Consider the following 25,715-nt stretch of genomic DNA (forward strand, 5'->3'; position numbering starts at 1 on the left):
AGAGAGAAAAGAGTGAATCAAACTGAACGCTTTAATTCCTTTCTGAATTAATTATTGAACCCTCATGAGTCATGTTGAACACTCCTGTTATTATTTATTCAGGCTAGACACAGAGCTATAGGTCAGAACATAAAGTCATAGAATACTCTTACGTCTTTTCTTAGTTCAAGTGCATACCTCGAGCTGCTGGGTAATCTATCCTCAGATTTGAAAGAGTCTAGATCAGAAAGATTACAAAAGTGGGGGAAAAAACTATATCAGATATACATGTGAAGAGAGATCAGAGGTTGGTGGAGGAGGAGGAGGAGGAGGAGGAGGAGGAGGAGGAGGGTGTATGGAGGGTGCAGGCTGTGGAACTGAACAAGGGAAGTTAGAGTTAAGCTACAGCCCGAGTTTAACAAGGGAATCCGTGACCCTCTTCATCTTGTATTTCTTTATTAAATCTCCTCTCTTATCTCCGTTTCGCACCCTCTCCTCCTGTTCCTGCCTCCCTCTTCGTCCCTCTCTCCCCAACCCCAGGCTCCTCCTCGTCACCTCCGTCCTTCCCAGAGGGCTTCCGGGTATCGTTCCCATCCCGGACCAACTACATGTATGCCCGGGTAAGGGCCAGCCTGCCCCAGCTGAGGGCCATCACCGCCTGCATGTGGCTGCGCTCCACGGAGGAGAGGGGGCCCGCGGGCACCCCACTGTCCTACGCTGTCCCAGGGCAGCCCAACGAGCTGGTGCTCCTACAGGGTCCCCGCTCGGCCCTCGAGCTGCTCATCAACGACAAGGTACCAGGAGAGGACCCATGAAGGCGGGGATTAGAGGACGAATGAATAAGTGAATCAGTGAATCGGTGTAAAATAATAATGGGTGAATTATTGATTGAGTGAATTAATTCGTGAAATTGTGAATTAATGAATGTGAATGACGTATGAATTAATGAGCGGGTAAAATAGTGAATGGGGGAATGAGTAAAGAAGAAAGACCAAAATCTTTCTGTGTTTGAATGAGTGAATCTGTGAAATAGTGACAGAGGGACTGAGTTAAAAAGTAAATGAGAAGAAAAGTAATCAACTAGTGGACCAGTGAAACAGTGAAGGAACGTAGGCAAACCCAAAATCACATGAATCATCAAAAGAGCCCAATTATGTTTTTCAAATCCCAGTAGATGTTGATCATCCATGAATTGTTCTCTCGTTGATCATGTGCCTTGTAATTATGTATTGTGGGGTAAAGAGAGAATGTGTGTGTGTGTGTGTGTGTGTGTGTGTGTGTGTGTGTGTGTGTGTGTGTGTGTGTGTGTGTGTGTGTGTGTGTGTGTGTGTGTGTGTGTGTGTGTGTGTGTGTGTGTGTCTGACAACATGGGAATGATGAATTAATGCGTGCGATGATGAATGGGCATTGTCCCAGAATGGTTCCTACTTTTAGTGGAACTGAATGTATTTTTAGCAAGGTTTCCTCCACCCAAATATCCTTTGTTCTGATTAGACATTGATAACTACCACCTATTGTGTATGAATACCAGCACACTCCGACACCGATGGTTTCCGACAGTATTTCTCAAAAAGAAAACAGCATGCGGCTGCATGAGCAGAATTTATATGCAGGATATATTTCATAAAGATGGAATAAATAACCAGTTTAGCGGACAAGCTAAACTGCTCATGCCGTCTAAGCGGACATTTACATGAGGCAGGAAATCCTCCTGCCTCATACATATGCAAAGCAGAAGCCCGCGAGGTAGGAAAGAGATTATTTAGTTGTGGTCGAGGCGCTCTCCAGATATGCCATGACTTGGAGGATTTCTGAATTTAATACTCTTTTGCATAGCAATGCTCTGGTTTAAAGATGGAGAGGCCTTGACACACAGTGTCGACGGACAGCCCTCGGTCGACGTTGGGCCATCGGTGAGCGTCAGTGGCCCTAGTTTGTGCAGGGTTTCTGCTTGTTTTCTATGGCCCTTGTCTGCTGTTTTTCCGCCCATTAAGCATCTTTAATCAAGGGCGGAGGCGGTCGACGAGAAAATAGTTCTGATTTGCTGTTCAGCTTGAGCGAACATGTGCCTTAAAATTGAAACGGAATTGAGCAAAGCAGACTCACGACTTTGCCATGCTGTTCTCTGAACAGGGCACGCACAAAAACATTGTCTCATTTTCAACTTCATCTCCTTTGATCATTCATCATGTTCACATATATTTCAAGGTGCTAAATTATGAAACCTTCTGAGTGCTAGTTGTGTGAAATGGTAGGCAAACGCTGCCTCGTTTCACGTCTGTTTACATCCACAGTCCTAGGCGTTCAGGTGTCCCAGTTTTGCATGACAAACACAGACTACCGGCACCTTCTGAAAGGAAGAGTTATCTCTTCTCACGTAGGATCAGAACGTATACTAGTTGGCCGTTGTAGTCTTTGCGGTGTGTTTAAGTGCAATTATTTTGCCAACGACAGGGAGGCGACGAAACAGTCAGCCTTCATCGCGGCTGGTCCTTTGACGTCGGTTTGGTGTGTCAGGGCTTTTAAACCAATCGTTTGATGTGGAAAAATGTCCCACGGCTATTATACCTGCCCTGGCAACGGTTTCATCTGTACTTATCATTGTTGGCATAAACACTGCTTTTGTTGTTGTTGTTGTTGTTGTTGGTGGTTGTGGTTATTATTGTGACTGTGATCCATGTCACAATCAAACTCATCATCGTCATAAAAAGCAGATATCATGTCATAATACATCCAAATATAGCAAGAAAAGGCTTAGTTAACAACAAGTAGCAACTGACATACCAAAATATAGAATGTAATATGAACCGTTCCATAATTTAAAAAATATATCATAAATAGAAATATCTATCATGATAAGGGGGCAGGAGAGCCAGGGTGTTTTGACTCCGAGCTGAGCTCAATTTCTGGGTTTAAACCCCAATTATAGCATAGGCACCCTTTAGCAAGATGCCATAACCCCCTACTCCTTAATGAAGAAAGATATATCCAAATATATCCAAACATAGACAAAGATAACCCTTTTCTATCCAGTCGCCCTGTTTTAACCCGATCCATATTCTTCCCTCCCCTCCCACAGGTGGCCCAGCTGCCGTTGAACCTTACCCGAGGCAGCTGGCAGCACATGTGTGTGAGCTGGAGCCAGAAGGGCGGAGCTTGGCAGGCCTACCAGGGAGGGAGGCTGAAGGGGGAGGGGCACGGCCTGGCACCTGGACATCACCTCCGGGCCGGGGGGCAGCTGGTCCTGGGGCAGGAGCAGGTGAGGAGGAGGGAAGAACGAACAGCCGTGAGAGGGAAGGTTGAAAAGGTGGAGTGAAGGAGTGTAAAAGTGAGGGGGTTAACGAGCGAGAGACAGAAGGAGTGAAAGACTAAGGAGGTGAATAAGTGAAACGGTGAAAGGTTTGAACAGTGTGAGAGATTAATCGAATTGAAAGAGCAAGAGGGTGAACGGGTGAACGAGTGTATGAGAAAATTGAATGAATAATTTAACTGAAAATATGATACAATGAAGGGAGGACTGCAAAAACATTATTGCTGCAGTTGGCCAGTTTAAATATGTTGGAAATATAAACCAAATATATTAATATAGAGAGTGATTGCCCTGTGAATACCCTGCATGACTCAGTGTCACATACGTGCATGTGTTTATGATGATAGATTAAATGGCCATGGAGACCATACTTGCTAGAGGCTGGACCTCTTTAGTGTGTGTGTGTGTGTGTGTGTGTGTGTGTGTGTGTGTGTGTGTGCGTGCGTGCGTGCGTGCGCGCGTGTGCGGGTGTGCGTGTGCGGGTGTGTGTGTGCGGGTGTGTGTGTGCGGGTGTGGGTGTGTGTGTGTGTGTGCGTGTGTGTGTATAGCCGGTGGTGTGCAGCTGCAGCCTTAGCATTTCCCTTCATCTCAGATCAGAGTTCTGCGAATAGTCTTTTATGCCTCTCTAATTATCTCCAACATGTTCACCACCACCCCTACACCAGCCCCTTCTCTGAACTCCACCGACTTTCCACTAACACTCTTACACTACAACCAACACTGCCACAGTCACCGCCTCAACAACCTCACAAACGTCACCTCTCTCTTTCACCTTCACGCTCCCTACCACTCCCACCACCGCTCTCTCAACCTCACCACCACCACCTCCACTATCATCCCCACTACCACTCCTCTAACCGTACTCACCACCAACACTGCCACTAGTGGTACCCCCCCCCCCCCCCACACACACACACACACACACACTCCCTATAACCAGCTCTCTATTCTCCACAATCTCCACCCCCAGGACTCGCTGGGCGGGGGTTTTGACTCAACCCAGGCGCTGGTGGGGGAGCTGGCCCAGGTGGGCCTTTGGGACCGTGTGCTCACCCCTGTCCAGGTGGCGGGTCTGGCCCGCTGTGGGCGTGTGGCGCAGGGCAGCCTGACCAGCTGGACGGAGAGGGAGGTGGAGGTCCATGGAGGAGCCACCAAACACCCCGGGGAGCCCTGCAGTAAACATAGCCGGAGCTCCCAGTGAGCCGGAGGGGGAAGACCAGAACCATGTGTAGGGGAAAGGTGTTGCCACGTGTTTCATTAGCCCCCCGCCCCCCCTCCCAGTGTGAGAAGAGAAAAAGTCCCACCTCCCAGTGTGTTATTGAAAGATAAACTTAACAAAATAATTTCATCTCGAGCCATAGATGGAAGAATGGTTAAAAATAATTACTGGCTCGTCTGATCTCTGCTTGGGTCTTGTAGTGTAACAGTTACAGGAATTATTATGATTAGGGCATCCTCGTACTGTGAACCTATTGGACAAAGGGTTTGTCTGTTCAATTCTGCTGGGAGCCTTTTGGATAGAAAGTTTGTAATTCCTATCACACTGGGAGCCTACTGGACACAGATCTTGTCTATCAAATCATGCTGTGAGTTTATTCGACACAAGAAAGGCCATTTAAGTATGGCTGAGCTAGCTTAAAAAAACAAGGGCTAAAGCACAGTGTGAGTGTTAGCCATTTAACAAATCACCCACATGTACACACTAACACACAAACACACACAAAGAATTAGCATTGTGCTAGTTCCCAGGCTGGACTTCACTTCACCTTCCCATGTCGGAGGCGCAGCAGAGATGAAGGGGTTTCGTGAAGGAGGTATGTGGGTATTGCATATTGATGGTGGGGAGAGGGAGAGCCAATAGTGGGAGAGAGGGAGGTTGTAATTCAAGGAGAGAATAGCCGTTATTCATGTGAGAATACGATGAGAAGCAAAGAACAGCGTGAGAGTTTTTCACAAAGATAAGCCAAAAAGACGGGAGAGGAGGTGGTGTAGGAGAAGGAGAAGAAGAGGAAGAGTAGGAGGAGGAGGAGGAAAGGTTATGGTATAAATATATGGATTCAGTTGGTAGCTGGCTGACTAGTAGACTTAAAAAAAAAAAGAATCTCTATTTGTTTTCCATTTTTGCCCAGTATATTTAGACATGTGTCATGATTGCCCCTCCATATCTTTCTGCTATTATGGCGAGGGCTAGTATTTGGCCCAATTTTGCAATTAGTGTCTCAATCTAAAATAAGACTTAGTGATTTGTGCTGCCTATGAGGCCGCTAGTTGCAGAATGGAGAGGTAGTGGTCTTGCCAGGTCTCAGCACCACACACTAACTGGAAAGAAGGACTTGAAGTGTGAGGTTATTACACTCCTCTTCGAGGCAAACAAAAGTATACTATACAATTATTTTCATATGTATATTAGACAGCAAATCCAATAAGTTCAATATAATCATCAATTTGCCATATTCATTCCGAAACTATGGAACACGAAATTTTGCGCTTGAATGAAAACCAACCGACTTCAACACATTCCACCTGTTTTTGAAACACACTGCAATGTTTCTGATTTTTGTTTTGTATAGTAATTCATTCGTTTTTCGGTCAATTATTGAACGGTACAGCATCCTCCTGTGCTTCAAATGCAACCACCAAATCTCTTTGTTAACACTTTTCTAACCAGTTTTTCTGTTTTATTTGAAGGCTTCTGCTGTCTTGTGTGTGAGGAAAAGTGCCTGTTAGGGTATTCACAGCCATGTACAAATTCACATTGCATACAATCTGATTTATTTTTGCTGCTGGACAAACCCACACTGCTATTCACGATATTTTCTGACTAATTAACCACCAGTAAGGCTATCTCGGGGGAATAAAAAAAGAAAATGACTCCTAGATTTGCAAAGTGGCAAGGTACTGTTACAGCTGCAACTGGTGCCTAATGAGTGAGTCCACATACGTTGTTTAGCATGTACTTGTACTCCTGAGTGCGTTTTGCACTGTGCTTTGTTGTTAATACGACTGTTTTGTTCGGTATGTATCCTGCTTTTTCCTTAGGGCTTTAAATGCAGCGGTGTTACTTTGAGGACTAGCTGTCCAGTTTTTATTATCAATATAGACTTTTTTTTTTACAAGTTTGCATCAGTATGTGATTATTTCTATCTTTGTTTGTAAATGATGCTACTATGTCAGTGTCCCGTGGCTTTGTTGTGTACTGTTTGCCGTATAAAATGCATTGATGATGATGTATTTCTCACAATCCAGACAAATAAAGTTTGGATTTTAAATTATTGGATATCAGTTCCTCATTTTTTCTTCTTCGTGTTGTTTCCCCTCCCCCTAGGGTTTACACAATAGGATTTTGTTTTCGTTTACATACGCTGTTGTGTTTACTTATCGTATTTCACGGTTCAGGACACTGGTGTTAGAGTGCTTATCGCTTATGGGGGGAACTTGTTATTAATTGTTGTTCACTTCACCGCCCCTGCAGATATTACATCGCTCTCACGGGCTCTCAAAGTGATGAAGCGTGCAAGATTGCTCTCTCTCACACACACGCACACACACACACACACACACACACACACACACACACACACACACACACACACACACACACACACACACACACACACACACACACACACAAAAACACACACACACACACACACACACTTATATGCACACATAAACATACAAACATACCTACATGTGTACGCACCCACACACATAAAACAAAATCATTGCCTGAGCAAAATATTCAGTAGTGGGTTCATTGAACCCAAAACACCAGCTCTCCTGTCTCTCCTTCTCAACCTGTTGGACTTTTCTCCCCTCCATCCCACACTCTCATCCTCTCTGTGCGTCACAACATGGGTCACTTAGGTTCTCATGTGTGATGGATATTACCCCACCCTCTTCATGCATGAATCCCTGGTTTATTTTAATCAATTCAGTCAAAACATCCCACACACTGCTACTACAGACCTAGTGTAACTGAAAATAACATTTTAAAAACGGTTCAAGGTTTCGATGATGCAAAAATCAGACCTACTTACTGATCAGCGGGGCACCTGTGAATAATAATCCAAGAGGACTCCAAGAGGAATAATACACTAAGCAAAAGTCTTTTTTGTAATCATGAATGGTTTGAAACAGCATGACTCAACCTAGTTGCTATTATATCATATTACATCGCATTCATGTCGTCAATCACATTTTAAACAATCAGATGACCTCAAACAAAATTAAGGGAAATCATCTGCAATCTCCTTTCTAACCTGGAGCCCATAATGTCTGGGAAAAGAGGGTCTTACCAACCCTAGCCCTCCAATAGCTGACTCCCCAGCAGCGGATAAAACCAGGGTTGAGGCATGCTTGTTTCACGTAATCCTCTCTCGATATAACATACCTAACCTTTAAGCCCATCCAGGACTCCACATGTGTGTGGCTGATACATCACAGAACAGCCGGGATCTAACTTGCAAGATACATCTGTGGTTTGTGGGGACATGATCGTCCCGATAAGGTCCTTATGACCCTATTAGGGCCAACGCTGTGCATGTGAAACCTCTTATCGCTTGGCTCAGCTCTTGATACATTTTCCCACCAGCCCTGTTCTACTGGGAACCAGATTGTCGCTAGATTGATCTAGATTGCTGTAACTTCAGCTCTAAATTAATCTCGCAAAATTATTATTTGAAGTGTGGTGGGAAATCAAAAGCCAGCCTTCTGATTGGCTAATTACCAATCAGGCAGTTCTAATTTAGGTTCAATACTAAACAGTGTCAAGGTTGTAATCACTTTAAACTGAACCTATGTGTTCTTCTTCAATGGCAATGACCAACAGAATACAACTAATCTTTCCAGACTTTTTGAATGATGAATGGCTTATAAACCGTCTTCTTTAACTTTCATACGTCATGAAGCCACCATTCTACGTAGATATTTCCCTGCATAATATAATGTTCATCATTGAGAATGAAACAGAAAGGACATGAATCGTTCTCACATTCAAAAAGGAAAAGCTGAAGGACAGTAGCCACCAGTGTTGTATATATAAATATATATTCCAGGGACATATCACGCATTTAATCCCTCTGGCACCTTTTCCCCCATCTCACACCAAAATGACCTGCTTCCTGGATAGAAAATTAATTTCCAACAAACAAGTAATCGCAGGGAGGAGGTGCTTTCACACTCTTTATGATTTCTCAACTTACGATGGCTGGCACAAATGAGACGAGGATGGAGGTGGGATCTGCTGTTCTAATATTTTCTTCCCACATGTCCCTTGAATAAGCCCACGGACTCCACGGGCAGGCATGTCCACGTCGGGCTGTGATATCCCTATACTAGCATTCATGACATGACACTGTAAGTCGCTTTAGGTAAAAGCAGCTGCTAAATTACTTAATAGTATAAATCTGACTTACTTGTGTTTTTTTTTAATAGCCCATTAAAATCTGTGTTCACATTTCGATTTTTTTTATTTGCTTTGAACATAAGCCCTGGATTGGTGATTTTGCTAGTGTTTAGGTATTACCCGCCTTTTGAAAGATGTATGTTCACAAATGGGGAATCCCGGCTTTGAAAGGTTGCTAATTTTGCTATTTAATCATGTAGCAGACGGTTTTATCCAAAGCAACATAAAACATTTAGAGCATCTCGCCCAGGGATGCCTCAGGCAGACTACAGTCAATGGGGTCTAAACCCCAGAACCTTTAGCTGTCAGTCAAACACCATAACCACGAGGGTGTCCTGTAGCAGGCTTTGAAATTAAAACAGCTAGGGTAAGGGTTAACGTAAGGTATCTTTCCTCAGGCAGAATCACTGTGAGATAGACCACCAACCATCAACAACCAGCTGCATTAAGCAGACGAGAACCTAATCGTTACACACATCCACACCCACTGGAAGCATGAAAGATGATGGATTACAGCCCCCTTGTCTAATCCATAATGCCTCATCGAGGATTGCACGGTTCGTAATCCCTAGGAGCATAATCCAAGCAACGAACGGTTAAACAACAGTTAAAGTGATCGCCCCGAATGCCACGTATGGTTCACCGTGTCATGGATGCCTGTTGACGTGGAGAAGATGGGAAAAAATGGCTGTAACATGTTATTGCTTCTTGCTTTTTCTAGACCTAAAGTGTTAAGATAGCATTGAGGTCATTTGGTTTCAAATGTTAAAGCTCCAACAGTTAGACCTGATGAGGCTTCTAGCTTTTGGATCGTCGATAATATTTTTTTATTATAATTTTTATTTTTGAATCATAATAGAGACATACAAGGAGTGTCATTTGAATTGATGATGTACCCTGCTCTTAAAGTAGAGTCTTCTCAACTCATTCAAAAGTGGCGCAACCGTTGCTGTGTAAAAACCAATATGTATCGTACATGTAATGTTATGTACATCTTAAAAAAGCTAATGGTATATCGAACCAAGTTTCTGGTTCTGACGCCACAATATGGTCTATAATACGACAAAACACTATTGATTGCTCAAAACCTTTGAAAAATCGTCCATTAGCGGTGCTTTAGGTGGGCAGGGATCGTGTTCTAAATACATTTCAAAGACAAGGGTTCAATCTTCTCCATTCTACATTCTTCTGTCCTTTCTGATTATTCTTGCCATCGAATGATGTGATTGTGTGAGGGAATAACGTACTGATGTAATATAAGGTTCTTATTGAATTTGAATACTGCACCATGAAGGAGAACACGGAACAACTGCAGACAGGGAGATCAGCAGCGTGGCTACGCCGGGGCCCCACGAGCCCAGGCCACCGCCTACTCACCGTGTTTCAGTTTGAACCAGAGCTTGGCACCCGCCCACTCCGCCTCCCCCATCGCACAGCCCTCATGTCTCACTTTATCTGAGGACACACAACCACACACACACACACACGCGCACACACAGGCACGCAAGTACACATGCACACAAACACAAGCACATAGGCCTACACAAGTGCATAAACGCACGCACATGCGAGCACGCAGTCACGCATTGGCACACACGTGGCCACACCCACACACATGCACGCACGTACACACACACACACACACACACACACACTTGCATTCACTTTTTACGCACCCACATACATTCACACAAATACACATGCACTTTCACACACGCACACGCACACACACACAAAGAAACACACAGACACGCATACACACACATGCACTTTTTACAATCACAAATCCAAATTCCCTACAGAGGGTCCATCTGTACAGGAACCACGTTTTACTCTTCCTTCCTCTCCCCCCCCCGCCTGTTTCTCTATCTCTTTCTCAACCTCTCTCTCTCTCTCTTTCTTTATTTTTACCTCTCTGTCTCTCTTATATCATTGCTGCTCATCAAAGTCCTCTTTCCCAATACCATTTTTTTCGCTCTTCCATTTCTATTTTCCCTCAGAGAGGAAAATCGATGGTGGTCGAATGTACATGAGTGTGATAGCATGGGGGTGGTGGTGGGGGCTCTGGCTCTGTGTTCTGCTTTTGTTTATTGTGCTGCCTCTTCAAGGGTTCTAAACCTTCCAGGCTGGGATGAAGTCGTGATGATCATGTCGTGGTCGGATGGGGAGAGAGGAGGGGTGTCAGCAGGGATTTTGGTTCCTGCCTTCTCCCTTCGCTTTTCGGCATGCGTCGATGACAGAGAGTTATCCAATGATCATCTCTGTAGTTCTGATGGCACCATGTATGTACCATGTATGTACCATGGATGTACCTGTATGTACCGATCGGAGTCAGACCGGCCAAAACGTAAAAAGAGATGTTGAGGTTGAACTTAATGGAGCTAAAACATATAGTACATGTTTTGATTCTTTCACCTTTAGTATTATTATTCTAAAAGGTTCGGCCTTATTATTATTATAAAAACATCGCAACCTCACATCGCAATGATCGCCTCCATTTTTAACACTAGGAGCATTTCAGTGATAGTTATGTTGGTCATTGTTTAATGATTTATTAGGAAATTGTTTGTCATTTTGGGGAGGTTTTGTTGTGTTTTGTTCAATAGCCTCGTTTTCAATAGCCTCATGTTATATCTATGTTGATTTAGGATTTGAAAGTACTACAACTATCTTGAGTCCTACCAATAGGGCTGAGTATCGCCTACAGAAAATCCCATGATGTATCCTTACACCCTAACAATGATCCACTAATCGACCCCTTTAACTGGTGCAATGGTACCTTCGGGAAATCTGAAATACCTTCATGGAATGTCCCCATAAGTCAGGTTTTTCCATTGGGGTTGGTTGTATTACCTTCCTGTTGTTACTAGGTCTTCTGTCAAATGCAGCCTTGTGAGTACAGCTTGCAAGGTGGATAGTCAGTTTGTATGATATACAGGAGCTCTGAGCTGTGATTAAAAAGTGTCGCCCTGAATACAATGCACATACAAACACCCGGAGCCGTTTATAATCAGTTAACAGCCCGATGTGTTGGAAAAACACTTGTTCACGAGTGCTGGGATAAATATCCCATGTGTAGTCAAAGCATGTGAGAGAAGAACAGTGATTGGTGAGTGGGAGTGTTGATTTTTAGATATAATCAGGATTTTTGGAGGATCCAGAGAAATAAGGGTTTGTTTCTCCGCTTTAAAGAAGGTTCAAAGAGTTTCAGATTTCAGTCAGACTTTTGTTAGCAATTGGTAAAAAAAAACAGACATTTTCCTAAGCTATGCTTCTCCTAGGCAAATATGTGTGTTTATAATCAATTGGGGTTTGAAGATGTAAAAGTTTGCTTTGAAAGAGTAAAGCTCTCTTTCAAATCCTGATGCAAGTGCTTAGCCCTTTTTTTCCACCACAAATAATTCATAGATTACATAAATATACAGTTATCCAAGAAAATGTTCAATAAAGATCATTGAGAAGTGCGCTTTAGTCCACAGATTCTCCCACACATCATCCAGGGTTGTTTCTAGTACATCAACCCCCTAGGAGCTGCTTGTTCTCTGGCTCTCATCTGTGGCTACTCATGCTTCAAGCACTATCCATTCAACGTTTCCACACCTGCAGGATGATAATGAGACAAAACATCCACTGTACACCTGTTCAACCCTGGAGAGAACTCTAGCGCTCCGTAGTTTAATCGCTAAAGTAGCAAAGTGTAGATCTTTCTCCTGCAGCGAAGTTCGCTGTTATCAACCACAGAGTGTGAACGGTACGACACTGTTCGGGTGTTATCAGGATTGATGGTTTAACGTGAACTCCTCCCTATTCCAATTTAGAAAAAGGTGTGATGTGTTTCGGATGACATCATTGACTGACTTTCCCGTCCGATTCTCTCTCCCTTTCTGGTACACTCGGTTGGTTTGCCCCTTTTACTTTTTCTGCCCTTTGTGAATCTAATCCCTAATTTAAGTGAGATGTTCATCTAGAACTTCTCTCTTTCTACATCTCTCTCCTCCATTCTCTCTCCTTACTTTCTCTTTCAACCTCCCTATTAATATTTCTTTCTCACACTCTGTTAGCACTGTCTACTTCTCCCTCTATATCAGTTGTGTTGGCAGAAAATAGTTAAAAAAAATAAAGTTGGTGGAACAGAATGTTTTTCATTTTACACCGACACACACAACACACACACACACACACACACACACACACACACACACACACACACACACACACACACACACACACACACACACACACACACACACACACACACACACACTACCGTGCTGCAGTCCACCATGGATAAATAAAATACAATATTTCAATTATTCAATTATTACAAATATTCATGTAGCAGACACTTCTATCCAAAGAACTTTAGAGTGAATGCATATGTATCCATGATCAGGTCAGGGTTTGGAACTCTTTCTGTAAGGATGCCTCTGAAAAGGTAGGTTGCAGACATTGAATATAGGATCAAACACCATGGCCTTGTATAAATAGACCCTTTTCATAGATTCCTTGTGGCAGGATAAACCAAGGTTTCACTCATAACACTAAGGGTCTGCTCCTCTGACGTCCCAGGGCTGCGGGTAGTTGACATAGCTTCACTAGTTTAAACTATACTACCCTTGCTCTGGTTCATAAAATAAGTGGACCCATAATAGGTGTAATGAGCGACACCTGTGTTTGTCCTGTACGATACCGCCTCCACCCCCTCCAAAAATATATATTCTTCAGACAAGGTTGCAGACGATGCCTACGCAGGACAAACTAAACAGCTGACTAGTAGAACACGGGGAGTAATGAAAGCTAGGACACGCTAGGGGTTCACAGGGAGACAAAGGAGAAGGTGGCAGAGGAGGAGGAAGAAGAGGAGGAATGGCAGGAGGGTGAATAGGAGGTGGAGGAGGTGCGGTGAGGGAGATGGAAGAAAGGGAGAAGGAGAAAGAAGAGGAGGCGCTTTAGGAGAAAGAGGAGGATGAACTGTAGGAAGGGAATGATGAGAAGGAACGGTAGAAGGAGGAGCAGGTGTTGGACTATAGGGGGGTGGAGCTGTTTCTGTCAGGGCTCCAGTGTCTCCCTGTGTGGTGTGTGTGATGTCCTCTCTTCCGGCCCTCGCTAGGCAGAGGAGGGCCTCCTCATCCTGGCAGCTCGTGACTAAATGATATCACTGCAGTGCTTTGGCTTCCTTGTCGATTACGTGCTGTGTGTGTGTGTGTGTGTGTGTGTGTGTGTGTGTGTGTGTGTGTGTGTGTGTGTGTGTGTGTGTGTGTGTGTGTGTGTGTGTGTGTGTGTGTGTGTGTGTGTGTGTGTGTGCGTGCGTGCGTGCGTGTGTGTGTGTGTGTGTGTGTGTGCAGAGAGAAAGGGGGGATAGGGGATAGTGTAATAGCTGAGGCATTCAACTCGGCACTCTGGGTTGATCCCCAGTGTCCGCAGTAGGCATCCTTGAGCATGATGCACTGCGTGTTATGAATAAAAAGTTAACCGTGTGTTGTACGTCACGTGAGCCTGCTATGTGATTCGTGTGATCTATGTATGTATGTATTCACCCACACACAAACAAACCCACAGACACTTATTTATGTAGGCACATGCTCACTTCGGGACTCCATCTGCTGGATTCACAGCATACACAGACACATACACACACACACACGCAAAAAAGCATCTTTACCCAGTGACGAAAATACAGTTGGCCAACTAGGCATTGTACCGACACATTTATGCAGTCATTTTTCTCGTCGTTTATATAGAATTTCCCTCTGCAATTCTTGCATTTCTGTATCCGCCATGCAGTAAATCTGAAGCAGCAGCTCATCCTGATCACGCACACCCGGCATGCTTCTACAAGTCCATCTGCAACACTTTCAACCCACATATTTCCTCCAATAAGACTGTCGACTGTGACTAAGCGCTCCGATCGGAGAACGTTGACGACGCTCGCTGTATTCCACGGTCCACAGGGTTCGACTTTCTTGGGTCCAAGGTAGCCCTGTGTGGAGTAGAGACGATAGTCCCTCCATAAGTTAAGCTTTGTCTTTACCATAGCATGCGTGTTTAATTTCAAACCTTTATTACGTCTTGCCAACTCCTGCTCCATTGACTCAGATCCCTACACTCTGCACTCTCTTAGAAACTTTAGGCTGTAGCACTTTACATTCCTGAAGTTGCTCTAATATCGATTGTGTGATTTGATTGTCCTTAGCCTCGCCGCCTTTGAGTCGCCTTGGATCTAGGCGTGTGCTAAATTACCAAAGGTAAGTGTGATTACAATCAATGCTACCAAATAACCCTGCCATCCTTGCCGTCAGTAGAATAAATAAGTACTATTTAAGTGATCCTTACTGTTGACAGAATAGCTGTTTTTCTTTCTTTCTGCCTGTACTAGTTTATTTAACACTTTGTTTAACACACACGCACACACGCACGCACGCACGCACGCACGCACGCACGCACACACACACACACACACACACACACACACACACACACACACACACACACACACACACACACACACACACACACACACACACATACACACGTGTATCTATAGCAACAGCAGATTCTCCCGTGTGGGGTAGAGGGCAGGATTAGGTAGGTATTAAATGAGCACTTTATCACAATCTGTTGCCGTGAAAGAGACGAAAAGAGAGAGGAGAGAAAGAGTAAGAGAGAGGGAGAATGAGATGAAGGGAAAGAGAGAGGCAGGGAAAGGGAGAGGGATGGAGAATGAGAGAGGTAGAGATGGAGAGGGATGGAGGGACAGGGAGAGAGACATTTAGAGATAGATGGAAAGAGAGGGAAGGAGACAAGATGGAGAGGTAAAGGTTCCCTGCTGCTGAGGGAATTGACCAGTATACTGAATTTCCCGTTATGCAAGGCTTTCATCATTTTATGTGTATCAATATGTTTATGTATAATATCTGTGATGTTTGTATGTGTGTCTTACGTACTATTATGTGCAGTACATAGAGTATGTCTGTCTGTGTGTGTGTAGTAGTATGGAACAGCTCAAAGCCTTCCTGTCTAAATTAGGCTTTCCTGACAAACACATCAGTGTTCCACAGCAGAACGCTAGTTGGTATTCCACTCGAGTTTCCCTCTCCTCCACTCTCTCTCTCTGTCTCTCTCTCCCATGTACTGTACTCTGACGCTCTTCAACTCCTCTCCTTTTCCCTCCCCTACCCCAGTGTTTCATTTACCCCTGTCACGTTTTTGTCTTTATTTATATGTAAGTGTCTTTCACTCCGAATCTCATCTCCATCTTCTCTCTGTGAATCACTCTTAGTCTATCTCGGACTCTCTCTCTCTTTTTTGTTCGCTTGAACTCTATCTATCTTTCTCTCTCTCTCTCTCTATCACTCTGTGTCTCTCTCTCTCTGTATCACTGTGACCGTCTCTTTCACTTTCTCTCTTTCTATCTCTGTGTGTGTGTCTCTCTCTCCCTCTACCATTCAGTGTCTCTCTGTCTTTCTCACTCTCCATTAAATATTCATGTCCATCCATAGAGGGAAAGCTGTAGCAGCAGAGGTTCAGCAGTCCAACGCAACAACTTGGCTTTTGAAACGATTGCCGACCTGGAGAGGTAAAGAGAGAGTGGTATAGTTAGAGGGAGTGAGAGAGAGAGAGAGAGAGAGAGAGAGAGAGAGAGAGAGAGAGAGAGAGAGAGAGAGAGAGAGAGAGAGAGAGAGAGAGAGAGAAATCCAGAGAGTGAGAGAAAGATGTTATAAAATAATGTTATAAAATAATTCAGCATTCAATTTGAAATACACCAATTTACCCAACCTCTTGTTAATTCAACCAACTATTAAAAGCGAGGCGATGCGAAATCAGAGACAGAACATGAAAAACAGCAAAATAACAGCCCAATCAAGGCTAAAACTCAACTGTTTCCAAAGTTAGTGCTAGCGCTAGCACCAGAACGCGCCATGACAGACCTTGAGGCTAGGCAAAGACACTGATGCAGAGTCGATCAAAATTCTTCTGGCGTTTCCAACGAGCGTTGTTGGCGGAACGGTAAGGTGCGCCACCGCCAACATTACCCTTATGGTGAGCCAGGGTTTAATCCGGATGGCGATAGCCGCTGAAGCCACGTAAGCATTGTGACATCAAAGCAGCGTTGCATAGTGTAGCCTGCTTATAAATTCAATAAAAAAGAAGAAAGCGAGACAAAGAGCAACAATGAAGGACGTCCAAGAAGGCATTTTTTTCAATTAACAAAGCTTTTGCGGTTACTTTTACAGAAATACCTTGCGGGCGTTTATTTGTTTTCATCTCCCTGACGCACGGAAGTGACGATTCTATCGACCAATCGACAGACGGCGTGTGTAGCGTGTAGTATGACGGACCCTACCCAACTTTTTGCTTGGGAAACGTGAACCGTGCCGCACCTTACCGCACCGAACTGTACCGCACCGAACTGTACCGCACCCCTCGCTGGAAACGCACCATTAGAGGCAACTCTCTCAGCCACTCAAGCCCCTTCGGTTAGTCTTGGAAACTCGTATGACAGAAATTAACAGACTGTTGTTTAAATTATGTTACTTGTATTGGAGAGAGAGCATGGGGCTCTTTTGTAGCTTAGCTAAACTATGTCTGTTCGAGGCGAAAGTGCACTTTGTTTGCGAAAGTTCTTAACAGTGTGTTTTTTATGTTGTTTTCCTTTATGCTGTTTTCAGTGTGTTTCAAGGGCTTCACTATGTTCATATCACTGGACTTAGATATGCATTCTAGTCTTTCTTCCAGAGGTGTTGGCATTACTTTTACAAGTTGGAATGTCCGTGGATTGGGGCATTCCATTAAAACGGCAAAAGTATTCTCTCATTTGAAGTCCTTAGCTGCAGACATTATATTCCTACAAGAAACTCATATTAAGCCCACGAGAGCAAAGTTGCGTCGATGCAGCTGAGTCAATCAAATTTCCCAGTCCACAATTTCCAATAAAGCTCGTAGAGTGGCTATTTTGATTAGCAAAACTAGCCCATTTAGGCATGTTTCCACAATTTCACTATATTACGGGTGTAGTGAGGACAGTTTAGGACACTTTATCGACAAAAATCACAATGACATTAGTTGTTGTCATCGATATATGTGCAAGAACAGATCTTAAATCTACCTTCAGGATGTTATCTCTCTTAGGGACCGTCAACATTTACACCCCCCAGACTGCTGGCATATAGCCTGGGTTAGGGCTGGGCAGAATGACCAAAATATCATCCCGATATTATCCCGATATAGGTCATTCATATCCCGATAACGATATATATCACGATATAGCACATTTTCTGTAAATTCAATGAATAAATACCGTATTTTCTGCACTATAAGGCACACCGGAGTGCCGCAGCAGCTAAATTGAATGATGTGTACATATATAAGCCGCACTCGACTATAAACCGCAGGTGTATTAATGTTTAATTACCATTAGGGCTTGCCCAAATGCCATTTTTCAGGCTTCGAATACTCGTTGGTTTTTCCGAGCGAATATTCGAATACTCATTCCAGAAAAAAACACCATCAAAAACAACATCCCATAATAATAAAAAAAACATAATAATCCCTATATACTCCCTGGAACCGATTTTGACAGTAACTGCATATTTTGTTGAAGATTTAATAGCTTTTGAAGGTTAATTAGTAGGCCTAAGTAGGTTGAAGTTCCTTAGTTTTTCCCCGTGAAAGCAAACAGCTGTTGTTCCGTTCCAAATCAGCTGTCCTCTGCCGCACCGTTATATAAGCCGCAGAAAAAAAAAAGGTGCGTCTTATAGTCCAAAAATTACGGTAGTTTATATAAAGTGACCACATGGAAAGGCCTATTTCGTAGCCCCTCTTTTAGGTACGAGCTCACTTTGTCTTGGCTGGTCGTGGGAGTCCTTCTCCTATTCAGAATTGTCATGTTCACTCTCCTCCATGTTTGTTTGTGTTGCGATCATGTGCCGTTTGGAAGAATGTAAAGCGTCGTCCAAATGACGTAAAATATTACCGTAAAGAGTGGGATGTGCGACAAGACGAGATAAACGATAGAGGATAATATGAAACGATTGACATTTTTATATCATCACACGATATATATCGTCATATCGCCCAACCCTAGCCTGGGTATACCCATGCTGCCTTGCGCGTGATTTAATTTCGCGCTGCAAAGCCAGCCTGGATTCCATGGATCTGATTTTTGCCTGAGATAGGGAACCAATCACAGAACGGGGAGGGGCGGCAAGACGATGACGACGTCTATGCGACACACCGAAGCTTGTAGTATACGGATCCAAAATGGCAGCAGACGCGTTACCTTTCGATGCAGTCTTAGATAGTGTTCTAAGTAGTTTAGAAGTTTCGGTTGTTAAACTCTTTCATTACCAAGAAGGATGTCTTTGCCCTGCTACCAACAGGCTTTGATTGGCTATGAGCTACGTACAGACTCATATGATAGACATTCGTAGCGCCCAATGAACGTCTCTAGGCAATCGTAAACCACACCTCAAATACGAGAAAATTAATGTGTGGTTCCCAGACCTCATCTCAATGTAGATTAAGATGAGGTCTGGCGTTAGCCAGGCTAGGTGGCATTGACTTTACCATGGAATTGTATCAGGAAAGAAATCACCACAAATCAATAAAAATACTTTTTCTTATTCTGGACTGCCTGTTAAAACAAAAGTGAATAACCAAATAATTCTTAGTAGTTTGAAAATATGGCAGCAAATTACAGAAGTGCTGCAAGTTACCTGGAACCTCTAGCTATGCTCCAATGTGTCATAACTAGTGCTGTCAGTTTAACGCGTTATTAACGGCATTAACGCAAACCAATTTTAACGGCGTTAATTTTTTTATCGCGCGATTAACTAAATTGACTTGTAACTTTATTACAAAGACTAGTCCCCTATAATACGTCAGACACGCCCTCGGCCATCCGCCGACGGCCGCATGTAGTGTGAACAAGGCGTCAGTCTTTGTAGACGCATACTGCAGCCAATCAAATCGCCTCCCTCTACAAAGCCGATGTGTGGATATTAATACAAAAGAGGACACAAACAACGGTGACTAAAAACAATCCTATCATTCCACATTTCTTTAAAAATATATAACGACCGGCTTTTTCCTGCTTCTTCCTGCTTGTTATTGTAAAATGGATCCAGGAAACGAGTGGAGTGTATATGCATAACCGAGTTCTGATTGGCCGACGGATCCGGCGCTGCTTGAAAAGTTTAACATTTCTCAACTTTTTGACGCAGGCCACGGAGCTGAATGGACGGACGGACCCAAAATGCATTTCGCGAGCGCCCCATCCAAAGTCAATGAGAACCGTTAACGGACGGAGGTAGTGTGAACAAGCCTTACGCTACATGCCCACTGCACCGTCAGTCAACGGACGTGGGAAGGCGTGGCTGACGGATGGGGGAGTAGTCTTTGTAGAGGCATCCGTCAGCCAATCAAATCGCTTCGCCGGGTTCTTCCCGCTTCTTCCTGCTTGTTGCGATGCAAGATGACCCGCTTTCCCGCTTTCCAGTATCGTCAGAGCCCGAGTCGCGTCACAGTGCTTAAATTTGCATACGCGATCTGATTGGATGACGGATCCGTCGCTGCCGAAAAGGTTGAACATTTTTCAACTTTTTGATGGAGCCGAAGGCTCCAACGGAACAGACGGATCCACAATGCATTGCGCGTCCGTCCCCATTCAAAGTCAATGGGGATCAGTCAACGGACGGAGGTAGTGGGCACGAGGCGTTAGAGGTTGCGGGCGCAAAGCTCAGGCTGCCGGACGGTGCTGCAAGGAACTTTTATAAACGCAATATTGTTATCCGGCAGCCGACAGCCCCGAAACGGTAACGGCCCACCGTGCATTTCCTCCTTCATTCTCAGATGCAACTTTTTATAGTTGGGGGCTAAAAGGCATAGTCGTTTTACAAGATTTGTACATTGACAAACATTTTGCCTCATTTAGTCAGCTAAACGATAAGGTTTACCTTCCACCAACACACTTCTTTAGATACCTACAGGTTAGGAAAATGACTGCTAAAAAATGCTTATTTTGAATCCCTCCCCGAGGAAAGCAGGGTTTATAGTTTTTTGCATGGCACACAGGAATCCAAACACCAGATTTCAAATTTTGCAAAGGTATTCTCTGAACTATGAAATATGCCAGATAATCTTTGAAGAAAGCTTGGGAAGAGGAACTGGGTCTCCAAATTAATGTTATTGTTTGGGTAGAGAGTCTCAGTATAATCCAATATTGTTCTATTAATGCCAAACATCACTTCATCCTGTTTAAGGTCATGCATATACGCGATTATTCCTACAGTATCCCCTTTGTGGGCTGACTGTTCCTTAACCCACCTCTTCTGGACCTGTCTAAAATTGTATGACTGCTGGTGTGGAGTATTGCAATGGTTTTCTGCAATGTACGACTTTGTGTTCAAACCTGAGCCAGAGGTGGCACTGTTCGGCTACTCCCTGTCTCTATTGACTCATTGTCCCCCTGTACAGCACACCATAATGTATAGATCGATAGATAGATCGAAAACTTTATTGCAATGTCAACACAGTTGATTGAAATTTGTCTTAGGACCATGCAGGTTAAAATAAGGCAATACACGCACAGTACATACAGTACATTAAAGACAATGACGCGTACAATCATTCAACCCAGTAAAAGATAAAAAGATCTTGTGCTATTGCAACTTCCCATAAAGTGTTTGTGCTGTCTATAAAGTGCATGTTAATGGCAAAGAGACAGATTTTAAGGCTTTGGAAGTCAGAAGCAGTGCCACACTTCAAGACGTGGCAATCAGAACTGCCATTCTTAGACCATCTTGCTCAACTTAATGGAGACCTCGCGCAGTCGTGAGATTCATCATAGGCCACTCACCTCTTCTTTGATATATTATGTTTTACCTTTGAGTTCTAGTGATGCAACAATGCATTTCATTTCCACCTGATCTCCATTCCACGCAGAAATGCAATGAGTTTGCAGCTTTTTATACTGATAAAATTGAAGGCATCAGACGCGCCATCAATATCTCCACTTCAAACCAAAATGTTGGACTACCACCCTGTTCAGGCAAAAGTAACGTGGCAGGGATGGCATGCTTTAATGTTATTGACTCTAAAACTCTTGTGGAAACTGTTACACAACTAAAGCCATCCACCTGTTGCCTTGATTCTTTACCTACCAACCTCTTTAAGAATGTTTTTGACTGCCTAGCAATAGACATATTGCAGATAGTTAACAACTCTCTCCAGTCAGGCAACTTCCCAAAAGCCCTGAAAACTGCAGTTATTAAACCCCTTTTAAAAAAGCGGAGCCTAGATACCTCTATTATTAACAACTACAGACCAATATCAAATCTACCCATCATAAGTAAAATCATTGAGAAAGTTGTCCTCCAGCAACTTAATCACTTCCTGGCATCAACTGGTTGTTATGACACCTTCCAATCAGGATTTCGACCCCTGCACAGCACTGAGGCTACGTTTACACGATGACGGTCTGAACAGAAGACGCAAAAGTGGCGTTGCGTCTTCACTTTTTATTCCGCGTTTAGACAAGCGTTTTCGGGAGGAAATCTGCGTGCATACGGTGACGCAAAAGTGTGTGGAATTCAATTGGGTATGCATGCCAGGCTGCTAGGTGGTGCTGTGATAGACTATCACACAACACCGCCATGTCTGAGCGCATGCGTAGAATCTTCCTTCTCTTATCTGTGCCGCAAAAACCAAAAAGATCCTTCTATGTTCAGTAATACTATCTGTAAATATCCTGTACATTTCGTGGAAATACTCCTGTATGCTTGTTAGAGCTGCCAGAGCAGCTTGAAGGTCCGACGCATGGAAATAATCTGACATGTTTGTTTATTTCCTTGTACTGGCACATGTATGTGACGTAAACGCGTACGCGACGTGAGCAGATCTGAGCAGTGTTTTGCGTCTTGGCAGTTTAGACGGAAACGCTACGGCGGAGCGTTTTCAACTTTTCCACTCTGGAGGGTGGTTTCAGATTTATGCGTTTTCATGCCCCAAAAACGCCGTCACCGTCTAAACGAAAGGCACTTCCGATAAAATATTTTGTCGTTTTCACCCGCAAGCGTCCTCGTGTAAACGGGGCCTGAGACCGCCCTCATTAAAGTTGTAAACGACATCCGTCTTAACACAGACTCTGGCAAAACCTCAATACTAATGCTGCTAGACCTCAGTGCTGCATTCGACACTGTAGACCATACAATACTTTTGGACAGGTTAGAAAACTGGGTGGGGCTTTCAGGCACAGTCTTAAATTGGTTCAGATCCTACCTACAAAATAGGAACTACTTTGTTTCCATTGGCGACTTTGTATCAGAATCAACCAACGTGATGTGTGGAGTCCCACAAGGTTCGATCTTAGGACCCTCTTTATTCAACATCTACATGCTCCCACTAGGGCAAATCATGCATAATAACAATATTGACCATCATTGCTATGCTGATGACACGCAAATCTATGTATCGCTATCACAAAATGACTATCGGCCCATAGATCTGCTGTGCCAGTGCATTGAGCAAGTGAATGACTGGATGTGCCGAAATTTCCTTCAGCTAAATGAGGATAAAACAGAGATAATTGTATTTGGTGCTAAAACGGAAAGGCTTAAAGTAACCCAACACCTTCACTCTCTGTCCCTGAAAACCTCAATCAAAGCCAGAAATTAGGGGTTATCATGGATTCTGATTTACATTTCGAAAGTCACATCAAATCAGTTACAAAATCTGCATATTATCACCTTAAAAATGTAGCAAGACTTAGAGGGCTCATGTCCACCGAAGACTTACAAAAACTTGTACATGCCTTTATCACTAGTAAGCTTGATTACTGCAATGGTCTCCTTACAGGTCTCCCAAAACAAACTCTGTCCTCAGAGTTTAGCTTCAGCTTGTTCAGAATGCTGCTGCTAGAGTTTTAACAAAGACCAAAAAATTTGAACATATTACACCAATTCTTAAATCGTTACATTGGCTTCCTGTAGGTCAGAGAATTGATTTTAAAATCATGTTGCTAACCAATCCCTACATGGTTTAGGCCCAAAATATTTAACTGATATGCTTCCACTACATAAGCCTTCTAGAACACTAAGATCTTCTGAGACCAATCTGTTAATTATCCCCAGAGTAAACACGAAACATGGGAAAGCAGGATTTAGTTACTATGCAACAAATAGCTGGATTAAACTCCCTGAGGATTTAAGATTTGCCCCAACTCTGAGCACCTTTAAAACAAGATTGAAGACTTTTATGTTTGCTTTAGCTTTCTGCTAAATCTTAAATACTTTACCTTTATTTTACTAAAATCCCTTTTTAATTTTCCCTTTATTTTCTATTTTTACCAGAAAAATACATGATGTGATACCAGAGAGAAAGGTTGTATAAGGGTTAGAGTCCTGAGTTTGTTTGTCCTTTTGGTCTGGGCTAGAGTCCTAGAAGCTGGGTTAGAGTCCTAGAATAAGAATAAGGCCTTTGGTCTGGGCTAGAGTCCTAGAAGCTGGGTTAGAGTCCTAGAATATTGTTAAGGGTTAGAGTCCTGAGTATAAGGGTTAGAGTCCTGAGTTTGTTTGTATAAAGGTTAGAGTCCTGAGTTTGTATAAGGGTTAGAGTCCTGAGTTTGTGTCCAAGTTCTGTCTGGTTTAGAGTCCTAGAATCTGGATTGGAGTTCCAGAGAAAGGACCAAGTTCCTTTAGGTCGGGTTGTAGTCCCGACTTGGGTTCCAGAGAGACTGTTGATCTGATCTTAAATACATTGCACTTTCAATTTTACTTACTAAAAAGCCTTTTTAACTTTCAATTTAATTTTCTCTTAAATACATTGCACTTTCTATTTTACTCATTTCTTGCATATGTTTTCTTTTACTTATCTATTATTTTATTTTATTGTATGACAATGTTTATATGTGAAGCACTTTGAGTCTGCCTTGTGTATGAAAAGTGCCTTGCCTTCATTGTCTTTCTTTTTACCTTTCTTTCTTTCTTTTGTTTTTTCCATCTGCTTATTTTCTCTTCATATTTGCATACTTTTTACTCCTAATCTTTGTGCTTCACGACTTGAAAAAACATAAGAAATATATTGAACAAATAAAAGAAAGACCATAACAAAGAGACAGACAGAGGGAGAGAGAGAGAGACAGATAGACATGGAGACAAAGAGAAAGGATTAGAAGGATGATTAGAGAGAGCGACACAAGTACACACAAACACACCCTTAACAATAGAGGGAACGATAGAGAGAGATATATTAAAGAACCCAGAGGGGGCGGAGAGGGAGACAGAGGTATCAAAAGACAGAGAGAGAAATGATGAATGAAAGAGATAGGTAAAAATTACAAAAAACATTTTGCCAGACAGATAGAGGAAGACGATGATGCAGACACAAAGAGAGCTGGAGGAAATACAAAAATATGATAGACAGTGACAGAGAGATGGAGAAAAAAAGGCGACAAAAGAGTGAGTGTTTTATACATACACACAGAATGCCTAGTGGTATTTTACAGTCACAAACACACACACACACACACACACACACACACACACACACACACACACACACACACACACACACACACACACACACACACACACACATATTCAAATAGCCAAATTAACACAAGCACGTTGTAGGTACGTACATATGTAAGCATGCATGCGCACACACACACACACACACACTGAACTTTCGGCGTTAAACTCTTTCATTACCAAGAAGGATGTCTTTGCCCTGCTACCAACAGGCTTTGATTGGCTATGAGCTATGTACAGACTCATATGATAGACATTCGTAGCGCCCAATGAACGTCTCTAGGCAATCGTAAACCACACCTCAAATACGAGAAAATGTATGTGTGGTTCCCAGACCTCATCTCAATGTAGATTAAGATGAGGTCTGACGTTAGCCAGGCTAGGTGGCATATACTTTACCATGGAATTGTATCAGGAAAGAAATCACCACAAATCAATAAAAATACTTTTTCTTAAAAATTCGTAAAAATTACAAAAGGGAGACAGAGGTATC

At 43.2% G+C, this 25,715-nt stretch overlaps 2 protein-coding genes across 2 annotated transcripts in view; both read left to right on the plus strand.

Annotated features, from left to right (window-relative positions):
• The window catches only part of dhx58 (DEXH (Asp-Glu-X-His) box polypeptide 58), a 375,030-nt gene that overhangs the window by 303,553 nt on the left and 45,762 nt on the right, over nt 1–25,715 (plus strand). The gene's annotated exons all lie outside the window — the stretch shown is intronic.
• On the plus strand, nt 417–6,559 carry LOC132474478 (neuronal pentraxin receptor-like; the record flags this gene model as incomplete). The annotated part of the gene is made up of 3 exons (XM_060075212.1): nt 417–773; nt 3,059–3,238; nt 4,260–6,559. Coding segments are annotated over 3 exons (768 nt in total), but the record flags the coding sequence as incomplete, so codon positions are not given.

This window comes from Gadus macrocephalus, chromosome 2 (genome assembly GCF_031168955.1).
Source record: "Gadus macrocephalus chromosome 2, ASM3116895v1".
In the NCBI taxonomy this organism is placed as follows: Eukaryota; Metazoa; Chordata; class Actinopteri; order Gadiformes; family Gadidae; genus Gadus; species Gadus macrocephalus.